Source organism: Carcharhinus amblyrhynchos, chromosome 6 (genome assembly GCF_965287045.1).
Source record: "Carcharhinus amblyrhynchos chromosome 6, sCarAmb.v2.hapA, whole genome shotgun sequence".
Lineage (NCBI taxonomy): Eukaryota > Metazoa > Chordata > Chondrichthyes > Carcharhiniformes > Carcharhinidae > Carcharhinus > Carcharhinus amblyrhynchos.
Window position 1 is genome coordinate 39928952 of NC_137329.1, and position 21900 is coordinate 39950851.

The 21900-nt window shown below is 41.5% G+C and overlaps 1 protein-coding gene across 4 annotated transcripts in view; it reads right to left on the minus strand.

Annotated features, from left to right (window-relative positions):
• abcc8 (ATP-binding cassette, sub-family C (CFTR/MRP), member 8) overlaps positions 1 to 21900 on the minus strand; it is a 251996-nt gene that overhangs the window by 63306 nt on the left and 166790 nt on the right. For 2 of the 4 annotated variants that reach the window (XM_080190274.1, XM_080190275.1), the window contains exons 18-21: positions 18836 to 18859; positions 12658 to 12696; positions 9974 to 10072; positions 2281 to 2365 (exon numbers count right to left, since the gene is read on the minus strand). In XM_080190274.1, coding sequence (XP_080046400.1) covers positions 2281 to 2365; positions 9974 to 10072; positions 12658 to 12696; positions 18836 to 18859 — 247 coding nt within the window. The remainder of the gene's footprint in view (positions 1 to 2280; positions 2366 to 9973; positions 10073 to 12657; positions 12697 to 18835; positions 18860 to 21900) is intronic. The other 2 variants (XM_080190276.1, XM_080190277.1) reach the window with 1 other exon arrangement.

Here is a 21900-nt window from a genome sequence, read left to right on the forward strand (position 1 = left end):
AACACATAGTTCTCTTTATTTTAAAATATTCTGGTCCTGAAAAAATCACGAGGTTTCTTTCTGTCTCTTTCTTTTTCTGGAGGCTGCAGTTTTGGGCTATCAAAGACAAGTGCCTCTCTGTCTCCAGAGGCGTTCAAAGACTGTTAATAAGTACAAGCTTGTAAGCCTGGGGCTTTGCTAACTGATTTTGAAGAGAAGTTTAAGTCTATAAGGGTTCTATATTGCTTGAATTGGAGCTAACGGAGATAGGTTAGCAATTAAGAAAGTCTATAAGAGGAATATTGTTTGAATTGGAGCTAATGGAGATAGATTAGCAGTTAAAAATTATATCTTGTCATTGATAAGTATTTCAATTGGTAGAAGTTAAGCTAATTCATTCATTATAGGTAAACTGTATTGTTAAATGAAGTCTGTTTTGATAAAAGCTTCCTAGTCTGTCAATGGTATCACATCTGGAGTGGAACACCTTTTACTCACACTAATGCCAAAATAGAAAAAAAAACTCTTGGGATCTGGTTGGGCTTTGTAACATACTTTGGGGTTTCTGCTCTGGTACCTTAACAAAAACTGGGGGCTCTTGACGGATTAAAAACTATACGTCTTTGTTTGGTTTAGGATTATTGAACTCAAAGACAGTAGGTGTTGAGCGTTAGTGTTTTCCTTTCAGATATTCCATTCAGTTAGTTTAAACAGGGGGTGCTTTGTAGAATAATGACTCTTTCAGTGGCTAATGTTTTCCCTGGGTGTGGAAGAAATCATTCACAGTAGCTAACGAAAGATTATGAAAACAAAGCTTTTGGAATTGGCAAACAAGACTTTATCTGGAGGAGCAAGGAAGGCAGAGATAATTACAGTCATAGCTCAAACTTAAAATTGCCAGGAACAGTCAGAAGAATTAGAATTGGCTAGAATTTATTTACAAATGGAACAGCTTGAATTAGAAGTAAAAGAAAGAGCGCGAGTAGCAATTGCAGTGGAACAACAAAAAGAAGAATTAAAACAGTTTGAACAAATTAAAATAGTTAAGACAATTTGATTTGTAATCAAAAGTTGCAGGAAAAAGAGAAAGCAAGAGGAAAGGGAAAGGGAGAGAGCTTCGGAAAATTGAACGACAAAGCGAACATCAATTTAAACTGCCGGAGGCAAAGGTAAAAGCTGTGAATAGAGATGATGTCAGTGAGGAAGAATGAACCTATCATAATCAAAGGCTTGGTAAGGATCTATTTAAATATGTTCAAGCATTACCAAGGTTTGGTGAGAAGGATGTAGAAGCCTTTTTTCATTTCATTTGAGAAAGTAGCTAACCAAGTAAAATTGCCACAGACCATGTGAGCATTATTGATTCAAACAAAGTTGGTAGGTAGAGCTAGTGAAGTGTTTGCATCATTATCAGATGAGGTATCTAGGGATTATGATGATGGCAATCTTAAATGCATATAGACTAGTGCCAGAAGCCTATAGGCAGAGGTTTAGAAATCTAAGGAAAGAACGCATGTCAAATGCATACAGGATTTGAAAGAATCAATCAAAGTAACTATGGCAGGTGGAAAAGAGCAATGAAAATATGTTGCGTTTTGGGGAACAGTTATTTTGGATGACTTTAAAAATTCACTATCTGAAGTAGAGAGAAATGATGTGGAAGAACAGAGGGTTAAAATTGCAAGTTTGGCAGCAAAAATAGCAGATGATTATGAGTTAGTTCATAAATCAAGGTTTGGGTTTCCACCTCAATATCAATCTATGAGGGATAGAAACTGGGGAAAAAAATCCTCAAGTGGCAAAGGCAAAGGAGTTCTCATTGGAGATAGTAAGGATAGTTTACCTCAGTTTCCTTAAAGGAAACTTATTAAAAAGGAAACAGATGGAAGAGAAATAATAAACCTCAGACATTTTCATTGTAATAAAGTTGGACACTTGAAGTTGCGGTGTTGGTAGCTTAAGAAAAGCACTCTCAACATCAATGAATGGTGTAATATGTCACAGCAATGATCTATGAGTACAAAATAGAATACAAAAACAAAACCCTGATTTGCAGTGGTTGCTTCTCAGAGGTTTGTATTACTTTGGGGGTTGATGTGATTCCTGCAACAATTGCCCTATCACTCTTTCACTGGACAGTTAGTATTTATAAATTGCTGTTTCTATCAATTGTCAAGCATGGAAAAATAAAGAAAAGAATTCAGGCCAAAACCCCTTGATAGGCTTCTACTGAATCATATTTTTTATTTATAAGAACTATTTTTTTTTAAAAAAGCAAACAGGAGCAATGTAATTACTGACCCTCTCACCAATCTGAGTCTGATCACCCTGAGGAAGGATGTCAATGTCTGGCTGGAGTGAGCAGGCTTCAATTACTGCTTTATATCTGTGGAGAGAGTGGCAAAGAGTCAATAGGGATGAATCTATTACATCGAGTTAATTGATTCAGGGAAAATCAAGCACAGTCTGGCCAGATGGCAACCACTGATTCAATCTGAAAGCCTAATGGATCATCAGCCTAAGTGACATCAAGTAAACAGGGCAGATCTGCATTGTTTTGCTGATAGCGGCAAGAATTCCTTTTCCACAATCTGGTATATTTTATAGCGTAAAAAAAAGCAATGATTTAATCCACGTAAATGATTTAATTATTACAAGACAGTGATTTATTTCTATGCTCTTGTATGTTCAGGGCTGCTTAAACCATATTTTACTTCTCACCCCAAGATATTAGAACATTTTTCTATAATTTTGTTACTCCATTCAAATGTAGCAGTTTTGACACAACCCTAGAGTCTGACCGGATTTGAAGTTAAATTCGCGTTAAACAAAGAGTCTAACATTGGCTTTAATATTATACTTGGTGCTGTTCAAAAGAATGTAGTATTAAATGACTTTTAAAAAGTTTTTACCTCTAATACTCGGAAGATGGAAATTATATTTAACAGAATAAATGACAATAATTACACACTCTGCTTTGTACTAAAGGGATATGACATTCAGTTGTAATTTTCTATCTAAGCTTTACAATCACTCAGCAGAAGCTGAATACTTTCCCAGGAGAAGGGGGAAAATCAGTATTAATCACGCACGCACCCCTCATAATGGCCAACTATAAAGAGATTACCAGCGGTGTGGGATTAGCTCTTTGCCCACTCTCAACATCAACTGTTGTTTCTCTTCATGCATTTAGCAATGCACAATCATAGAATAATAGGATTCCCAACAGTGTGGAAGAGGCCATTGCACTGACTCTCTGACAAAATATTTTATCCAGACTCTGTCCCCTGCCCTATCCTTGTGACCTCACACATTTAGCATGGCCAATCCACCTAACCTACACATCTTTGGACTGTGCGATGAAACCGGAGCACCCGGAGGAAACCTATGCAGATGGGGAAAATGTGCACACAGACAGTGATCCAAGGCCAGAATTGAACCCAGGTCCCTGGCGCTGTGATGCAGCGGTGCTAACCACTGTGCCACCCCCAGACTCACATCTGTTCACATAGCATGGTTTTTCCTGAAACAGGTCATTAGCCTGTCGCCAGAAGCTTATAGCTTGAGGTGCGCCACTCTGCCTCGCATGGCTGACCAGGAGTATCTCCCACTCTTATCACGAGCCATTGGTGTGTTGGAAGGTTTTGCCTTTCGGCCATGCTATGAAAGCACATTCCTTGGCCATCATGTCCTGGGATGGGACTCAATTCCTGAATGTCTGGCTCAGAGTCAGGGATCCTACCCACTGCAACACAAAACCTCCTGTCAACATCAGTGAATGGTGTAATATGTCACAACAATGAACTCCAAGTACAAAATAAAATGCAAAAATAATACCCTGATCCGAATGATTGCTTTTCATTCTTTTATATTTAATACTGACAAATGAATTCCAGTTTTATTGGCTCTTTCACAATAAGAATTATCCCGCACTCCAATGTTGATGAGAGGAGGTTTGTTTGGTCAGACAACAGGACAAAGGTGGTCGCATTTAAATCTAAACAGGTGCTAATAATAACTTTGAGATCCCAAGGTAGTTCTACTCCAGCAACCTGCTTCATTCCCAATAGCAGAACAAGAAAACAAACTGAATCAATAAAAAACCTTGTGCTTAATGGTTGCTGCACGTACTGCCTGCAGCCAGAGCAGAAATTCCTTCCCAAAATTAACAAAGTTTACCTGCTCCTCCACATTTCCTGACAAGCCCTGCACGGGTGGGATTGAAATATCCTGACCTAGGCTTTTTGGAAGAATACCGTTCTATGGATCTATGTCCAATTAGCGGGGGATTTTGGCTGGCTCCAGTTCACCTTAGAGAGTTTTGTCATTGTGGAGAAGAATTGATTTTCTGTCCATCCTGGCAGCATTAGAACTTATGCCATAAAGATGAAATGCAACTGAGTGGGGGGGGGGGGGTACGATTATCCCCCAAAAAATGAAATGCCCAACGGGTGGGAAAATCTCCCATTTTCCCGTCTATATTTTGGGCTAACTTTTGAGCACTTTGGGCTTCACAGAATTCACCGGGGGACTCAAGCTGGTAGCAGGGCTGGGGGTGGGGGTGGGGGTGGCGCTAATCCTGCCTGAGAGGCTGGTATCAGCGCATTGAGTGGGCCACTGCGCATGCGTTGACCTGTCAGTGGAAAGATTGCACATGTGCCCTGTCCAGCCCCAACCCATTGCGGGCCACCCAATCACTGGCCTGACAATGCCTTCCCCAACTCGCCCCCCTAGCCCCTGGTGGCCAGTCCTGATTGCCCCCTCCCTCCCCTACCAATTGCAGTGCAGACTGCGCAGCAGCTCCCTCCCACCGCCACAACTGATCGGTTTGCCTCTGCTCCACCAGAAGGACCTTCCCCCTCAGGCCCCACCCCCTTGGCACTGCCCAGTGCCTGCTGGGCTGTGCCAGGGTGCCAGGCTGGCACTGCCCAAGGGGCAAGCCGCCAGTCCACAGTCCCCCGGAGAGGCCTCAATGGCCTCTTTCCCCACCAACGAGGCCATCACGTCTGGTCTCTATTGCTCGGGACTAGCTTTAATCCCCACTGGTGGGACTGGCAATTCCAGTTTGAACCCTCTTGCTAATATTTCTCGGCTCGCTGCACTACTTGGGACCCATTACTCGCACCCAAGATTTCTATGTTGCCCTATTCACCAAACTAGGTATACATACTGAAGAGTTTTAATTGTTCCCCTTTGATTGCTCCCAACCCCATGATATTTACAATTCCTCTATCCACTGTGTCCTCGTTGAGAAATATATCTTTGGATCCAAAAAATACCATCTGTCATGGTTTGTAAACATTTCCTTCTTCCCAGACTTTGCTTAGTGAATCATTAAAATGCTACAAATATTGACAGAGAGGCATTTATTTTTTGCTGTGACAGTTCAACCTTCATTAAGAACACCATATGTGAAGTAGAATGCACCATTATGATCCAAACTAAGCAAACACCATTAAAATATTTAAGAGTATTAGATCATTAATGTAAGGTTATCTCTGGCTGGTGAAACAGGAAAAAAAGACACTTACAATTGCACACTAAATGTACAGCATGTGATAAAGATAAATAGAATAGACAGAAGCTTCTGCTCTTACTGGCGGTGAGATTGGAGGCATGTAATAGGGTGGTAGTGTACTGGAACCACACCACTTTCCTGATTCCTTCAGAATTAGTTTCTGTGCAGTAAACTCTATGGTTGACCTTTCCAATGTGTCACTAATTGAGACCCTTAAGGGCCTTATTCTGCCACTGCTGCAAGCAGGCATGTTGTCATACAGAATGCATGGAGGTGAAACTGTGCAGACTGCTCTGGGTTGGGGAGGTAGTGGGGAGAGAGCTGCCGCAGGGCTTACCACTGTCTGACAGGCATATGGGTTAATAGGTATTCCCAAATAGAGGCAGCGGGGGTGTCTCCCCAGCTTCCCAGTCATCAGGTGAGACGCCCAAATCTCAACAAAATTCCGCCCAATATTTCTAGTTTCTGGATCACCTCCGGAAGATCTGAGTGCAAAAATATCACACAGTTCCAGATAGGCAAGTGTCAACAACGTCAAGAGTTGGGAGATTGTGTTTGACTAATTGAATAAAGTGCATTGAGGAAATAGCTTGCAACATGGATGGTACACTTGGCTGCCATAGCTCGTCAGTGGTGGAGGTATTGGATATCCGTGGAAGGGGCAGCAATCAAGTGGGCTGCTTTGTCCTGGATGGTGTTGAGCTTCTTGAGTATTGTTATGGTTTTTCAGAATGCTTGTTTCTTTTCTTAGCTTTACTATAGGTGGGCCGCTTCTCATTTAGATTAGGGTCACAGGTTTTACCTCGTTTTCTATTAGCTGTAATTCTCGGTGAGATTTATCCAACTCTTTTTTTCTTCAATCTTACTACTTCTTCTGCTGTGACTTGTCTTACTTTCTGTCTGATTACAGTTGTATTCTTTTCTTGTAATTCACTTCTACAACTTAAGGAACTTCTCATTTCAATATAAAAGGATGGGATGCAACTTACTTTTGGTTTCAGCTCTTCATTTAGTCAATTAGGATGTTTTGTTGCCCTCTTGGGGTCTTTTCTTGCCCTCTTGGGGTCTTTCAGTGCCCTCCGTCAGGGTCTTTCATCACTATCGTTCTGTCTCCTCCCCTTCACAGGGTTTCTCAGTAACCCCCTCCCCGTCAGGGGACTTTGACTGCCTACTCCGAATCAAGTGTTGCCTCTTCCTTGAGAATTTATTACCTCCTCCGAACACTACTTTGAGGTCTTAATTTCTTCCAGTCGGGTCTTGCTTTGCTTATTTTGGAGGCATGTTATGGGATGGTACTGTACTGGAACCACACCACTTTCCTGATTCCCTCAGAGTGAGATTCTGTGCAGTAAACTCCATTGTCGACCTTTCCACTGAGTCACTAATTAAGACCCTTAAGGACCTTATTTTGCCACTGCTGCAAACAGGCATGTTGTCATTTTTAGAGTTGCTCTATCTTTTTAGAGTGCCCTCTAACTGGCACCTTCTCTGATTTTTCTGTATTTTGTTCCTTGTTGTGGTTGTTTCATTAAATGTTGTACAACTTTAAATGCGTTACCTCTTTAAATGCATTACTGCTTTAAGACTGTCAACTTTTTTTAAACTGCTGCAGCTGCTGTATCTCTGTCTATGTCTGTGCTTTTCCTGCACTTCTTAGGCTTTTGGTAAGAACTCCTTCTTGGACCCTTTTTTAAATTGTTTAACTTCTTGGGGGTGGTTCATGAGGTGAGTTACTCACCACAGTATTCCCAGACTTTGAACTGCTCTTATAGCCACAATATTTGAATGGCTAGTCCAGTTCAGTTTCTGGTTAATGGTATAGTGGGGGATTCAGCCTTGGCAATGCCATAGAATGTCAAGGGACCATGGTTAAATCCTCTCTTGGTGGAGATGGTCATTGCCTGGCACTGGTGCAAATGTTACTTGCCACTTGTCAACCCAAGCTTGGAAATTGTCCAGGTTTGCTGCATTCGGACATGAACTGCTTCAGCATCTGAGGGGTTGAGAATGGTGCTGTCATCTGCAAACATCCTCACTTCTGACCTTATGATGGAAGGTCATTGATGAAACAGCTGAAGATGGTTGGGCCTCAGACACTATCCTGAGGAACTTCTGCAGTGATAATCTCAGTAGAGCTGAGATAATTGATCTCCAACAATCACCGCCATCTTATTTTGTGTTAAGTATGACTCCAACCATTGGAGGATTTTCCCCAGTTCCCACTGCCTCCAGTTTCGCTAGGGCTCCTTGATGCCATACTCAGCGAAATGCTACCTTGATGTCAAAGTCAGTCACTCTCATGTTACCTCTGAAATTCAGCTCTTCTTTGACAGCAAGGCTGTAATGAGGTCAGGAGCTGAGTGACCCTGGTGGGATCAAAACTGAGCATTGTTGGTGACACCTTCCATCACTTTGCTGACGACTGAGAGTAGACTGATGGGGTAGCAATTAGCTGGGTTGGATTTGTCCTGTTTCTCGTGTACAGGACACACTTGGGCAATTTTCCACATTGCTGGGTAGATGCCAGTATTGTAACTGTATTGGAATAGCTTGGCTAAGACAGGAATTTAGTGACCACAATCAGATCAATCATGATCTTATCAAATGGCAAGCAGACTCAAGGGGCTGAATGGTCTACTCTTGATTTAAATTTGTATACTCATATGGGAGCTGATCAAGGTGAGTGTGTGTATGAGAGAGTGTGTGCCTGTGTCTGTGATAGTGCCAAATGGGTGATAGCTACTCAGCAGTCCGTTTTATATCTCCTTATTTTTATGTCCAATGATTTCATAGCATTCACTCCAATCTTGAAACAACTGGAGATGTCAACTGGTAGCCCATAATAAACCAAGTTCTGGAGATACAAATGTACATATCTCTAGCTCTTCTCATCCATGTTTGTACAGCTTAGTAAAAGTATAAATATTTTTTATTATATAATGTCTTCTCCAGCGAGCTGGACCCTTCCAAGACAGACAAAGTAAGGGATAAGGGGTGGACCAGGCTGCCTTCCACCATTAATCCCAGTGTGCCATGATCCAATCAGCAATACCTGATCGTAATTTTCAGGGAGGAACCAGGTTTTTGGGTCCTTCTGGAGTTTGGGATGCCAGATATGAGATGCTATACAAATATAACTAAAAGTGATCATTCATAAAATAGAATCAGTTTTTTAAATTTGATTGAATCCATGCTCTGTTTCTTCATACACGGATTAAGATATGGTTCTAATTTGATTATGTGTTGTTATCTGTCATAATAAATCTTACTGAACAACACAATAAGAAAGGATATAACCAACTTTACTTTGAACTGTCACTATGCAGACTATGTCCAATTTATTAATCTCTGGGGAAAACTGAACAACCACAAGTAAAACTTTCTATAAATCAGGAAAATGAGCAACTTTTCCTTGACTTCTGCGGACAAACTTTCTTGGAGGTGGTCTTGTTAACTTTGCTTTCATGGCAATTCTAGCAAAGTTATGGAAGTGGAACAGGATCAGATCTTGCTGTAGGTTTCTAACTCCTCTCAATGTCTGCTACAGGATTCTCTTTGTCTCCCATCCTCGCCCACCAATCCTGCTCAGAGTACCATCCGCCCTTCCATAAATGCCAAAGTCCATGCATATAATGCTAATCTCTTCCTGCTGGCCAGGTAGACAACCTGGCTGGGTGTCAGGAGTGCTCCTGCAAAAATTTATTCTAACGAGGCCCTGTCTGAGGGAATAGAAGGATATGGACAGAGTAAGGGCAGGAGTTTTTTTTAGTTTAGTTAAGGTATCATGATCAGCATGGGCTTGGAGGGCTGAAGGGTCTATTCCCGTGCTGTACTTTTCTTTGCTCTTTGTCTTTAAATGGCCAGGTCCTTCATGTCTTCCATCTTGTTAGGTGCGTTGTTGTACTCTGTTCCTAGCAGAGTCCAAGGTCGTTTACTACATATCGCACCTGTCAAACCTCTTCATAATTTTAAATGCCTCAAAATGGTTTCTTTTTAGAGAGCCCCACCTTGTTCAGTCTTTTCTGACAATTGTCAGTCTGGTGGAACAGCTATGGTGGCTTTTCTGCTCGGGCCCCAAGTTGAAATGACCCTGATTTGCATTTATCCATGAGAACTGTGCCTACTTTAAACTGACAATTTATCTGCCTGCCAATTAAAATGGGAAATGGGTTTTGAGTGAGTAAGTAGTATGCTTGTTTTAAGTTGGCTTCCTACCCAGTCTCCACCAGGCTGATAGAATTAACATTGATCCATGTGACATTCCATGACTAAAATCTGCGTAGATCTGGGACTCACCATATAGAAACTGTGAGCATGAATTCTGCTCCCTCCAGTGCACAAAATACCAATACACAGTCCTAATTTCATTATTTGGCCAACTAGATCAAGTAAATGTAGAAAGAAGAGGTTCAAGTTAAAGAATATTCACTGCTTCTTGTCTATGCTACAAATTCAACTTTACATAAAGTTTATTACCTTTGCTTGTTGAAAGGATTTCCAAAGGTGATGTTTTCTTCCACTGTAGTGTTCAATATCCAGGGTTTCTGTGCAGCATAGGCCACAGCACTTCTTCTCCTAGGGGGATAATAAAAACAGCTTATAAATATATATGCAGATGGCAAACAAATAAACTGCTTGATATGTGCTAGTAAAGGGTGATATATTTGGATGACAGACATACTGCAAAGACCTAAATTCCCAGTGCACTGGTTAATAAAGGTGCAAACCCGTGTGAGAGACTGGTGCAATTTTGGTCATGGCCACTATCATGCATTCAGATCTTCCAGGATCCTGTCCTGAATGACACTTGAGGAGATTCTTATTCTCTTTAAGTTTCTGTACCATATCCTCTGTTAGTGACGTGATGGGATTCGCATGATGTTAAGCAATATGTTTGTATGCTGCAGAACCCAAACTTTATACTCGCTAGAGTTTAGAAGAATGAGGGGAGATCTCATTGAGACGTATAAGATGATGAATGGGATGGATAGGATAGAGGTGGAGAGACTCTTCCCGCTCAAAAAAGACAGTAGGACTAGGGGGCACAGCCTCAAGATAAAGGGGAGGCGGTTTAGAACGGAGTTGAGGAGGAACTTCTTCACTCAAAGGGTGGTGAATCTCTGGAATTCTCTGCCCGTTGAAGTGGTGGAGGCTGCCTCGCTAAATATTTTTAAGAAGCGGGTTGATGGGTTCTTGATAAGAGAGGGGATTAAGGGTTATGGGGAGAGGGCGGGAAAGTGGAACTGAGCCACAACAGATCAGCCATGATCTTATTGAATGGCGGGGCAGGCTCGAAGGGCTAGATGGCCTACTCCTGCTCCTATTTCTTATGTTCTTATGTAACTTGGAAATATATTTGTTTAGTGCAGAACAAAACACAACGGTTTGACACAGCACTCAAATGATTTAAAATGAAAGTTGAAAACTTGACACTTGAACACAGATAGGACCGGTGAAGTCTGCTCCAAAAAGCATTAATGACAGACATGTAGACAGAGGATGCAAAGGTATCACTGGTGATCAAGAACTGGTGATTAGAACTCTAAAACCGGAATGTTACGACCGTTAACGCTGGCCGGATTTTCTCATTCCGCTGCAGCTGGGTGCCAAATTCTCTGACCTCCCAACTATTGGAAACTTGCAATAGTTGGGGCATATCAACCTTCTCTATTGTATTTTGAGATAGTTGGGTCATTTGCCTGTTTGTAATTTTATTTGCTAATTATTTAACACAGTATGATTGACACAGATTTGCCAACATGTAGCAGGGTCCCCTGACATCAGTGTCACAATGTTCCTATTTCCATTGCCAAAAGTTGAGCGAAAAATTTATTCAAAGAAATAGAAGAAAATATGACTTTTATAGAAGGGACTGGTGTTCTCAGCCAGGACTTATAGAACTCAACAATATGATGAAATATTCATTTAACCAGATGCTTCAAACATTTTTTTCATTTTAAGAATATGCATGTACACTTGTTTTAATCTCATTCCTCTGCATTTTTAGACTGGGTTCCAAGAAAGTTGCACAGAAAAGTTACCAGTTGAACCAAGAATACTGCTGGAAAAAATAAAGCTAGGATGCAACATATTGATCAGGCTGTTTTGAGAGGGGGGTTTCAATAGTCCAAAAGCATAACTCCCAAGTGTAGCAATATGTTTGTATGCCGCAGAACCCAAACTTTATAAAACAACTTGGAAATATATTTGTTCAGTGCAGAACAAAACACAATGGTTTGACATAGCACTCAAATTATTTAAAATGAAAGTTGAAAACTTGACACTTGAACACAGATAGGACCGGTGAAGTCTGCTCCAAAAAGCATTAATGACAGACATGTAGACAGAGGATGCAAAGATATCACTGGTGATCAAGAACAGCCTAGGTAGGATTGCCAACTGTCATTGGATATATTCCTGGAGGTGTCACACATCCTTCTAGAATCATAGAATACACACAGTACAGAAAGAAGCCATTCGGCCCCTCAAGCCTGTACTGACAACAATCCCACCCAGGTCCTATCCCCATCACCCCACGTATTTACCCTGCTAATCCACCTGAAATTAAGGCACAATTTAGCATGTCAAATCAATCTACTCTGCACATCTTTGGACTGGGGGAGGAACCCAGAACACCTGGAGGAAGCCCATGCAGTCATGGGGAGAACATGCAGACTCCACACAGTCACCTGAGGCTGGAATTGAGCCCAGCTCCCTGGCACTGTGAGGCAGCAGTGCTAACCACTGTGCCATAGTGCCACCCCACATCCTATCCCACACTCCTGCCTTGATCACCAAACATGTCTAACCTTGCAGCGTACTCCCTCCCACAGCAACTGGAAACCAAACAACTCTTAATTATTTAGTCAAAATGGCCTTTTGATCCCATCTTTAATGTTTTGAAACAAATAAACATTGTTTAAAATTGCAATATTTTAAACATATCCCTATGATTTTATAGCTTTGCTTTTAACTATGTCCTAGTGGATAATATTTAATTCTAGGAAACTCCTGGACAATCCTGAAGAGTTGGCAACCCTAAACCTAGGAGACACATCCAACAAAGTCTGCTAATATCCACAATGGTGAAAGCACACCCAGGGAGAATTTTGGGCAAGAGTACAGCTTCTTAGTGATTGGGAGAAAACAACTTGATATACCTCACTTCAACATCAACAGTCGTGTCCTCCTCGGTGCTGCTGCAATATTTAGAAACAGAAAGAGGATAAAGCAGAATGTCTCTTTCAGACATTTGAAGCATTTATTACTTCAATTAATTCCTCCAAAATGCATTCAGATTTGTAGAAACAAAAAATGCAGGAACAACACAGCTGGTCAGCTGCCTACAATTGTGGCTTTCAATAGAATGAAGATAACTTTTGTACAAGTGTGTAGTTCTTGACACGGTTTTCCAATTCATCATTGCTTCTTTGCAAAATATGCATGCGGTACCCATCAATAATTTTTCTCCACCCAGCCTATTTTGGAAAAAAACAATTGACGAAAGGTCCCATTGAAAATATTAACCCATATTTTTATTTCAGATGTTGACTGCATTATTATTCATTTCATACTCATACTGTTTCTATTGCTAAATTTCATCATTTATAATTTATCTTCTTATTCCTAAAACATGCAGCTCTCATTCCAGTGTTACATAGATGGTAACAAAGGAATTTGATACTCTAGCTTTGAAATCCTTAAAAGATATTTGTTAAGTAGGCATTACATTGGGCTGTTCATTCAACTATTTTTCAACTATTCTTCACTGCCTGCCATTTTCTTTGTGTGAGAGGCAGAAGCAGAGTATTGTTAACAGGACATGAGCTCAAATTGAAACACTTTGAGCTGATTAATCATTTGAGTCTTGCAAGAACATTGGGTTCATGATATTAAGATTTAAGAATTAGAAGTCATACAGATAAAGCTTCTTTACTTCACTTTCATTTAACTGCTTACTCCAATTCAAGGTCCCACTGAGTTGGAGCCTATCCAAAGAGACAATGGGCATTGGGCAGGATACACCCAAGACAGGGTGCCAGTCTATCCAGGGCACACACTCTCACATACCCCCACACGCAGAGGGGCAATTTAGTATGGCCAATCCACCTAACCTGCATGCCTTTGGGCTGTAGAAGGAAACCAGAGCACCTGACGAAAACACACATGGACACAGGCGAAACTCCACAAAAACAGTCACCTAAGGCTGGAATCAAACTTGGGTCCCCATGAGCCAGCAGTGCTAACCATTGTGCCATCTTGGTGCCCTACACTTAAAGCACTTAATCAAATTCATTAATTTACTTCAAAACTTTGCTCCAAAGTCACTGCATAGTTTATAAAATTATCAAAAGGATGGTTTTCATTTGAAAAGAAACCTGTTAACCTTATTGTTGAACTCCATATAATTGAAGGAACACATTTTGTTTTACACTAACATCTAATTGTCCTTGAGAAGATGGTGGTGGACTGCATTCTTGAACTGTTGCAGTCCATGTGGTGTAGGTACACCCAGAGTGCCAAGGGTGGGGTGGGGGGGCGAGGGGGGGGTGTTACTTCCAGGATTTTGACTGAGCAACAGTGAAGGAATGGAGGTATACGTCCACATCAGAATGGTGTGTGGCTTGGCAGTGAACTTCCAAATATTGGTGCTCCCAGGTATCTGCTGCTCTTGTCCTGCTAAATGGTAGAGATTGCAGATTTGGAAGGTGAATTTGAAGGAGCTTTGGTGAGTGGCTACAGTGCATCCTGTAGGTGATACATATTCTGTCACTGCCTTTCAGTTGTGGGAGTGAATGTTGAAGGTGGTGGTTAGGGTGCAAATCAAGTGGGCTGCTTTGTGCTGCATGGTGTTGAGCTTCTTCAGTATTATTGGTGCTGGACTCATCTAGGCAAGTGCAGTTTACTCCATCACACTTCTGACTTGTGCCCTGTAGGTAGACAGGTTTTAGGGAGGTTTTTGAGGATATGAGTTATTCACCTCAGAAATCTCAGTCTCTAACCTGCTCTTGTAGTCAAAGTATTAATGTGGCTAATCCAGTTCAATGTATAGTCAATGGTAATCCCCAGGACGTTGATGGTGTGGAATTTAGTGATGGTGATGCCATTGGATGTCATGTGGAAATGATTGTGATGGTACTGTGCCTTTAAGGAATGTATTTTAATCATGTTTGTCTGCAGGATGTTTTGTCAGCACTGTGTTGTCTGTGACTGTCCTTTATTGTTTCTGAAGCAGGATAGTTGAAGCAATGATGATTTTAATCTGAACTTTGATTGAGTTTTTTGAAGGGGTAACCAAGAAGGTAGATGAGACCCATGCAGTTGATGTTGTCTACATGGACTTTAGCAAGCCTTTGACAAGGTATCGCATGGTAGGTTGTTGCATAAGGTTAAATCTCACAGGATCCAGGGTGAGGTATCTAAACGGATACAAAATTGGCTTCTTGACAGAAATCAGAGAGTGGTTGTAGAGGGTTGTTTTTCAAACTAGAGGCCTGTGACCAGCGGTGTGCCTCAGGGATCAGTGCTGGGTCCGCTGTTATTTATATTAATGATTTGGATGAGAATAGAGGAAGCCTGGTTAGTAAGTTTGCACATGACACCAAGATTGGTGGCATAGTAGACAGTGAAGAAAGTTATCTCCAACTGCAATGAGATCTTGATCAATTGAGCCAGTGGGTTGACGAATGGCAGCTGAAGTTTAATTTGGACGAATGCGAAGTGATGTGTTTTGGTAGATTAAACCAGGGCAGGACTTACTCAGTTAATGATCGGGCATTGGGAAGAGTAACAAAACAAAGAAATTTAGGGGTACATGTTCATAGCTCCTTGAAAGTGGAATTACAGGTGGACAGAGTGGTGAAGAAGGCATTCGGCATGCTTGGTTTTATCGATCAGAACACTGAATACAGGAGTTGGGACATCTTGTTGAAATTGTACAAGACATTGGTAAGGCCACACTTGGAATACTGTGTGCAGTTCTAGTCACCCTATTACAAAAAGGATATTATTAAACTAGAAAGAGTGCAGAAAAGATTTACTGGGATGCTACTGGGACTAAATGTTTGACTTATAAGAGAGGCTGGTAGACTGGGTCTTTTTTCTCTGGAGCGTAGGAGGCTGAGGGGTGACCTTATAGTAGTCTATAAAATAATGAAGGGCACAGATCAGTTAGATAGTCAATATCTTTTCCCAAAGGTAGAGGAGTCTAAAACTAGAGGGCATAGGTTTAAGCTGAGAGGGGACAGATACAAAAGTGTCCAAAGGGACAATTTTTCACACAGAGGATGGTGAGTGTCTAGAACAAGCTGGCAGAGGTAGTGGTAGAGGTGGGTACAATTTTGTCTTTTAAAAAGCATTTAGATAATTACATTGATAAGATCGGTATAGCAGGATATGGGCTAAATGCAGGCAATTGGGATTAGCTTAGGGGTTTAAAACAAAAGGCAGCATGGACAAGTTGGGCCAAAGAGCCTGTTTCCATGCTGTAACCTCTATGACTCTACTGCAGTGTTATGTGGTTTTAATGTGTCCCTTGGGTTGCTGAGTGGAGCTTGATTGGCGTTGATGACCGGTTATGTCATGTGGCTAGGGACAGCTATTTTTCAGAGAGCATTTCTGTGTTTACCTCTCTGAAGTTTGGCTGTTTTGAAGAAATATCCTTCTCTGTAAACAGTTAGCCTGGATTTCTATCCAAAAATGATACAAAGCTGAAAATCCAGCAACATGTGAACATTCTTGTATTTGTGCTCAGTCTGAAGAATGTGTATGTCTATGGGATGGTGTTTACATTGGAACAACAGAGAAAGCTGCTCGTTATGGATTACACTGTATCATGTTTAAGTCTTGTAATTGGTAAAATATATGCTAATTCTTTTTGTTATATTCTAACTGTATTCTTAAATAAACTTTGTTTGATTAGAGCTTCCTGGTGGGTCACTTGAATCTTACCTGGAGTGAAACATCTTATGGCTCACCCAAGTCAAAATCAAATGTAAAACTTAGGGGGAGTTTTCTCATCCCGCCTGACATGGGAATTGCCGCAGGTGGGGAGGCGGACCATGTAAAGATCTGTTGACCTTGGTTTGGATATTCCAGTTTTGGGGTGAGCGCTACTGGAAAATCCCACCCTAAGGTTCTTGGCTAATTTCACAAAACACACTGGAGGTTTTGACCTGGGTCTTAACATAGTTGAGGTTGGTATAAAGGGATATGGGCCAAACATGAACAATTGGGCTAGCTTAATGGTAAAAACTGAGCAGCCTGGACAGGTTGGGCCAAAGGGCTTGTTTCCATGCTGTAAACTTCTATGACTCTATGGGTGAATGTTCCCTTGTTGAACATGGTCATAGTTTGGCATTTGTGTGGTGTGCATGCTTCTTGCCGCTTATTAGCTGAAGGGTGAATGTTGTCTAGGTCTTATTGCATAGGAACACAGGCTGCTTCAATATTTGCAGAGTTGTGAATGGTGCTTTATATTGTATAATCATCTGCAAACATTCCCACTTCTGACCTTATGATGATAGGAAGGTCATTTACAAAGCAGCTGAAGATGGGTGGGTCTAGGATCCTAGCCTGAGGAATTCCATTCAGCAACGTCCCAGGATTCAGATGACTGACCTCCAAAAATTGCAAACATTTTGCTTTGTTCCAGGTATGACTTCAGCCAGTGAAGAGTTTTGCCCTGATTCTCATTGACACCAATTTTTATGAGAGATCCTTGATGCTGCACTCAATCAAATGCTGTTTTGATATTAACAGCAGTCACTCTCACGTTATCTTTTGAGTTTAGCTCTTTAGTCCATGTTTGGATGAAAGCTGGAGTAAAGAACAAAGAAAAGTACAGCACAGGAACAGACCTTTCAGCCTTTCAGGCCTGTGCCAATCATGATGCCTGAATTAAACTAAATAAAAACCTACCCTTACTCGATCTATATCCCTCCATTCCCTCCCTTTTCATGTACCCATCCAAATGTCTCTTAAATGTTGCTAATGTGCCTGTTTCTATCACCTCCTTTGGCAGCATGTTCCAGGCACCCATCACTCTCTGCATGAAAAACTTACCCTGCACATTTCCCTTAAACTTTCCCCCTCTCACCTTGAAGCTGACACTGATGTGCAGGAGTAATGTGCAGGAGCCAAGTGGCTCAGATGGGATACAAACTGAGTGTTGGTGTGCAGGTTATTACTGAATAGTGTTGCTTAATAGCAGTGTTGGCAACACTTTCCATCACTTTATTGATGATCGAGTGTTGGTTGATGGCATGGGAAATTTTCCAGGTATGTGCCAGTGTTGTAGCTGTACTAAGACTAAGGCGCAGCTAATTCTAAAGCACACAACTTCAGTACTATTTCTGGAATGCTGTCAGGGCCCATAGCCTTTGCAGTATCTAACCAGTGGCCTCAGCGGTTTCTTGGAGTAAATCGAATTGGCTGAAGACTGGTGCCAGGGACCTGAGGAGGAGGCCGCGAAGGATCATCCACTCGCCATTTCTGGCTAAAGGTGGTGGCAAATGCTTCATACTTGTCTTTTGCACTGAGGTACAGGGCATCCCCATTGTTGAGGATGGGGATATTAGTGGAACCTCCTCCTCTAGTTTGTTGTTGAATTGTCCACCATCATTCTTGACTGGATCTGGCAGGACTGCAGAGCTTAGACCTGATTGATTGGTTGTGGAAGCACTTAGCTTTGTTTCACATGCAAACAGTCTGGTGTTGCAGCTTCACCAGGCTGACACCTCAGAGTAAAGGCTATTGACCCAAAGTATCTTTCCACAGATTTTGCCTGACCTGCTGAATATTTCTGATTTCCAACATCTGCAGTATTTTGCTCTTGTACAAAAAACTCTGACTGTTTATAAACCACTAATCCATGGAAATAAACAATGTGTGATCACAAATAAGCCAGAATGTGATAAAGCTAAATTATCGAAAATTATCAATAGGTTAGGCAGCACTTCTAGAGAGAGAAAGAGACTGAATGTTTTGCCTGATGAAAGGGCACCAAGGTGAAATATTGGCCAGAATTCTATTGCCTTGCTGCCCCAAAATCAGGGCGGGCAAGGCTCACGGAAAAGAATTCTCCATTGGCCTGAGCAGGATTTTATGAGTGTCACCCCAGTGATGTCATAAAATCCCGGCCGTTAACTCTATTTTTCTCTCTCCACAGATGTTGTCCGGCTTGCTGAGTATTCCTAGCATTTTCTATTTATTATCCTCAGATTTCCAACATCTGCGGTATTATGCTTTAGACAAATATCATCTATTTTTAATCTTGTCCTTGAATTGCAGAAAGATATTGGCACAGTAATGTATAGTGAACAGAACTGGAGACCATACCTGCATTCTCCTTCCATGCGTTCACTGTCACGAATGCCAGAGGAGGGTAAAGAAAAACAGGTTAGACAAACAGACTAAAACAAAGAAGAAGGAACTTGTAATTATATAGCACTTCAGAGTAGTCCAAATACTCTACAGCCAATTAAGTAATTTTGCAGTGCACTCAATGTTGTAATATCAGAAATGTGGCAACCAATTTACTCATAGCAAGATCCCACAACCAGCTAAGTAATAAATGCATGGTTCATCAATTTTTAGGTGTTTATTGGGGGATAAATGTTGGCCAGTTCATTGGGAAAAATCCTCTATTCTCCATTGAATAGTGCCTTAGGTTGAGGATGGGGATATTAGTGGAACGTCCTCCTCTAGTCTGTTGTTGAAAGAAGACAGAGAGGGCCTCAGTTTCATATTTTATTGAAAAATCAAACAGAATGAATAAAGATATCATGTAATACTATGAAGACCTTTGACCTGAAAGCAGAATGGTAAGGAAAATTTGTTAATTCTTTAAAATGTCTGTGAATCTGTAATTGTTTTAAAGAACCACCTGTAAAAGACTTTTTCAGAGTTGCATCATTTGTAAAGGGACCGATTATAATTTCCTCACGTAATAGGCAATACTGGTCCAAGTGATATGGCAACATGACCTGAAATTTGTACCAACAGAAGGAAGTCAAGAAAGAAGCCATGTAACTGGTAGATACAAAGGAAAGCTGCAGACACAAAGGAGAGCTACAAACAGGAGCTGGAGGCGGGGGGAGCAAAGGAAATCATCACATGGATGCAGACATAAAGAGAAAGTAGGCAGAGAGGCAGAGACAGACAGAGGAACACAAAGTTCCTGTGACAGGATTTTCCTGTCCTGGGGCGAGCACGTTGGAAAATCGCAGTCTTGATTTCTCATATACTGAATTCCAAAACAGCTGGGATAAGGTTCCATGATTACATTTGTTTTGTCTCCTTATAGCTTAAAGTTATAATCTTGGTATAGAACTTTTGAATATCTTTTAGTTAACAGGGCAAAGAAAAAGTGACTCAGGGATACAAAGATTTGAAGAGAATTCATGGAGCATATGACCACTGCTGATTACAGTGGATTCAACATATTATTATTTATTTATTTATTAGTCACATGCAGGCTTACATTAACACAGCAATGAAATTACTGTGAAAATCCCCTAATCGCCACACTCTGGTGCCTGTTCGGGTACACTGAGGGAGAATTTAGCATGGCTCATGCATCTAACCAACGCGTCTTTCAGACTGTGTGAGGAAACAGGAGCATCTGGAGGAAACCCATGCAGCCATGGGAGCAGGTGTAAATTTCACACAGGCAGCGACCCAAGCCAGGAATCAAACCTGTGTCCCTGATGCTGTGAAGCAGCAGTGCTAACCACTGTGCCATTGTGCCATCTCTTATTACCAAAGCTATTACAATTCAGGGTGCATCTTAATTACTGAATGAAAGACATGATACAAAAGCTTTTTGTCTGGCACTTATTAGGATAGATCACAAGAAATTTCCATTAGTAACAGTGAAACACCAATTTATACTGCATAAGAAAGATGTGCAGATTGGTATGTGGACTCTGATTGATGGAAGTATTGCCATGGGGAATGCATGGTGTGGTGCCAAGTATTTAGGCCATATGTTCCAGGAATTATTAGATTGTATCTAGTGGCATGTCCTTTCGGCTGTTCACAACAGGCAAAGCATTGACCTGACCCAATCAGCCTGTGTGCAAAACTCAAAACATAGGGTGGAATTTTTCCATCAGGCACTAAGCCCTATTGTGAGGATGGGAATGTGGAGTATTTCCTGCTAAGGAGGTAACTGTGCCATACCTTCCATCCCTGACCTCATTAATATTCCATGGTGGAGCAGGCATGAGTCCCGCTGTCACATCTTGGCGCTGTAATGAAAGGGCACCCAACATCACCAACGCACCATTTAAGAAAGAAGATGGCCTGCCTGAAAATGATGGTGCTCCATAAATTCTCTGAGGCAAGAAGATGGATTCCTTCATAAAGAAGATGATTCTCCACAAATATTCTGATGCTGGAAGATGTGCCTCCACATGACAATGAATCTGGGAGATCAACTTGTAGATGATCCCATTATATACTGCTATAGCATTCCGGGGTCCACTACTGTTAGTGGCCTCCATCCTGAATTCCAGTCTCAGTCCCAGGCATTATTCAGATAAGTCCTCACTTCTGCACACCTCATCATTCCAAATGTGCTCTGGTTTGATGTGTTTTCCCACTGGCATCATGAAAAATTGCTGTGGGTAGAAGACTCCAACCAGTTTGTTATCTGCGTCCCATTAGCAGGATTCAAATCTGTTTCACACTAGCCTCCAGTGGGTTTCCCAATCTGCCACAGTGGGTGCCAGCAGGAGATCCCACTGGAAATGCACGCCAGCATGAAACCAATTTTCTGACTCTCACCAAATTCTCTCTCCCCTAACTGCCTTTGAACCTGCTGGCGGGACCATTGAAGAATTCCATCCCTGGTGTCCATCTTAAGGACTGGAATTCTTTGGTTTCACGAGCTCAGCTATTGCTGCCAAGCAGAATGGAGAATTTAGTGTTCAGCCAAATCTCTGTTCATAGCAGTGGGACTACAGGTGAGATCAGAGAATTCTGGTCAAGATCTGATTCCGTGATTGGACAGCATCTGTAAAACAATCCTGACTGCTAAGAATTACACTGAAAACCAGTTTAAAATCCTCAGTCAGGCTAATAATGTGGCTTATTCAAGCATGCAAGAAGCTGCATATATTTACACATAGCACCCTGTTCTTTGCAGACAGAAGGAACATATGCACATATTGTGTCTTTTTGAACAAAATAAAAGCTTAGCAAGCAATCATTCCTGGTACACTTCCCATGACAATGTCTTGACTAGAGTTGATCTGCCCAGTTTGAATTTGAACAAAGCTTGGTAGTTAACTGTTCCATGCTGCAATCACCATGGCAATGCTTCCACCAATCAGAGTCCACTTGCCAACCAATCAGCATTCTCTTTTCATGCAGTATAAATTGTTGTTCCCTATTTCTGT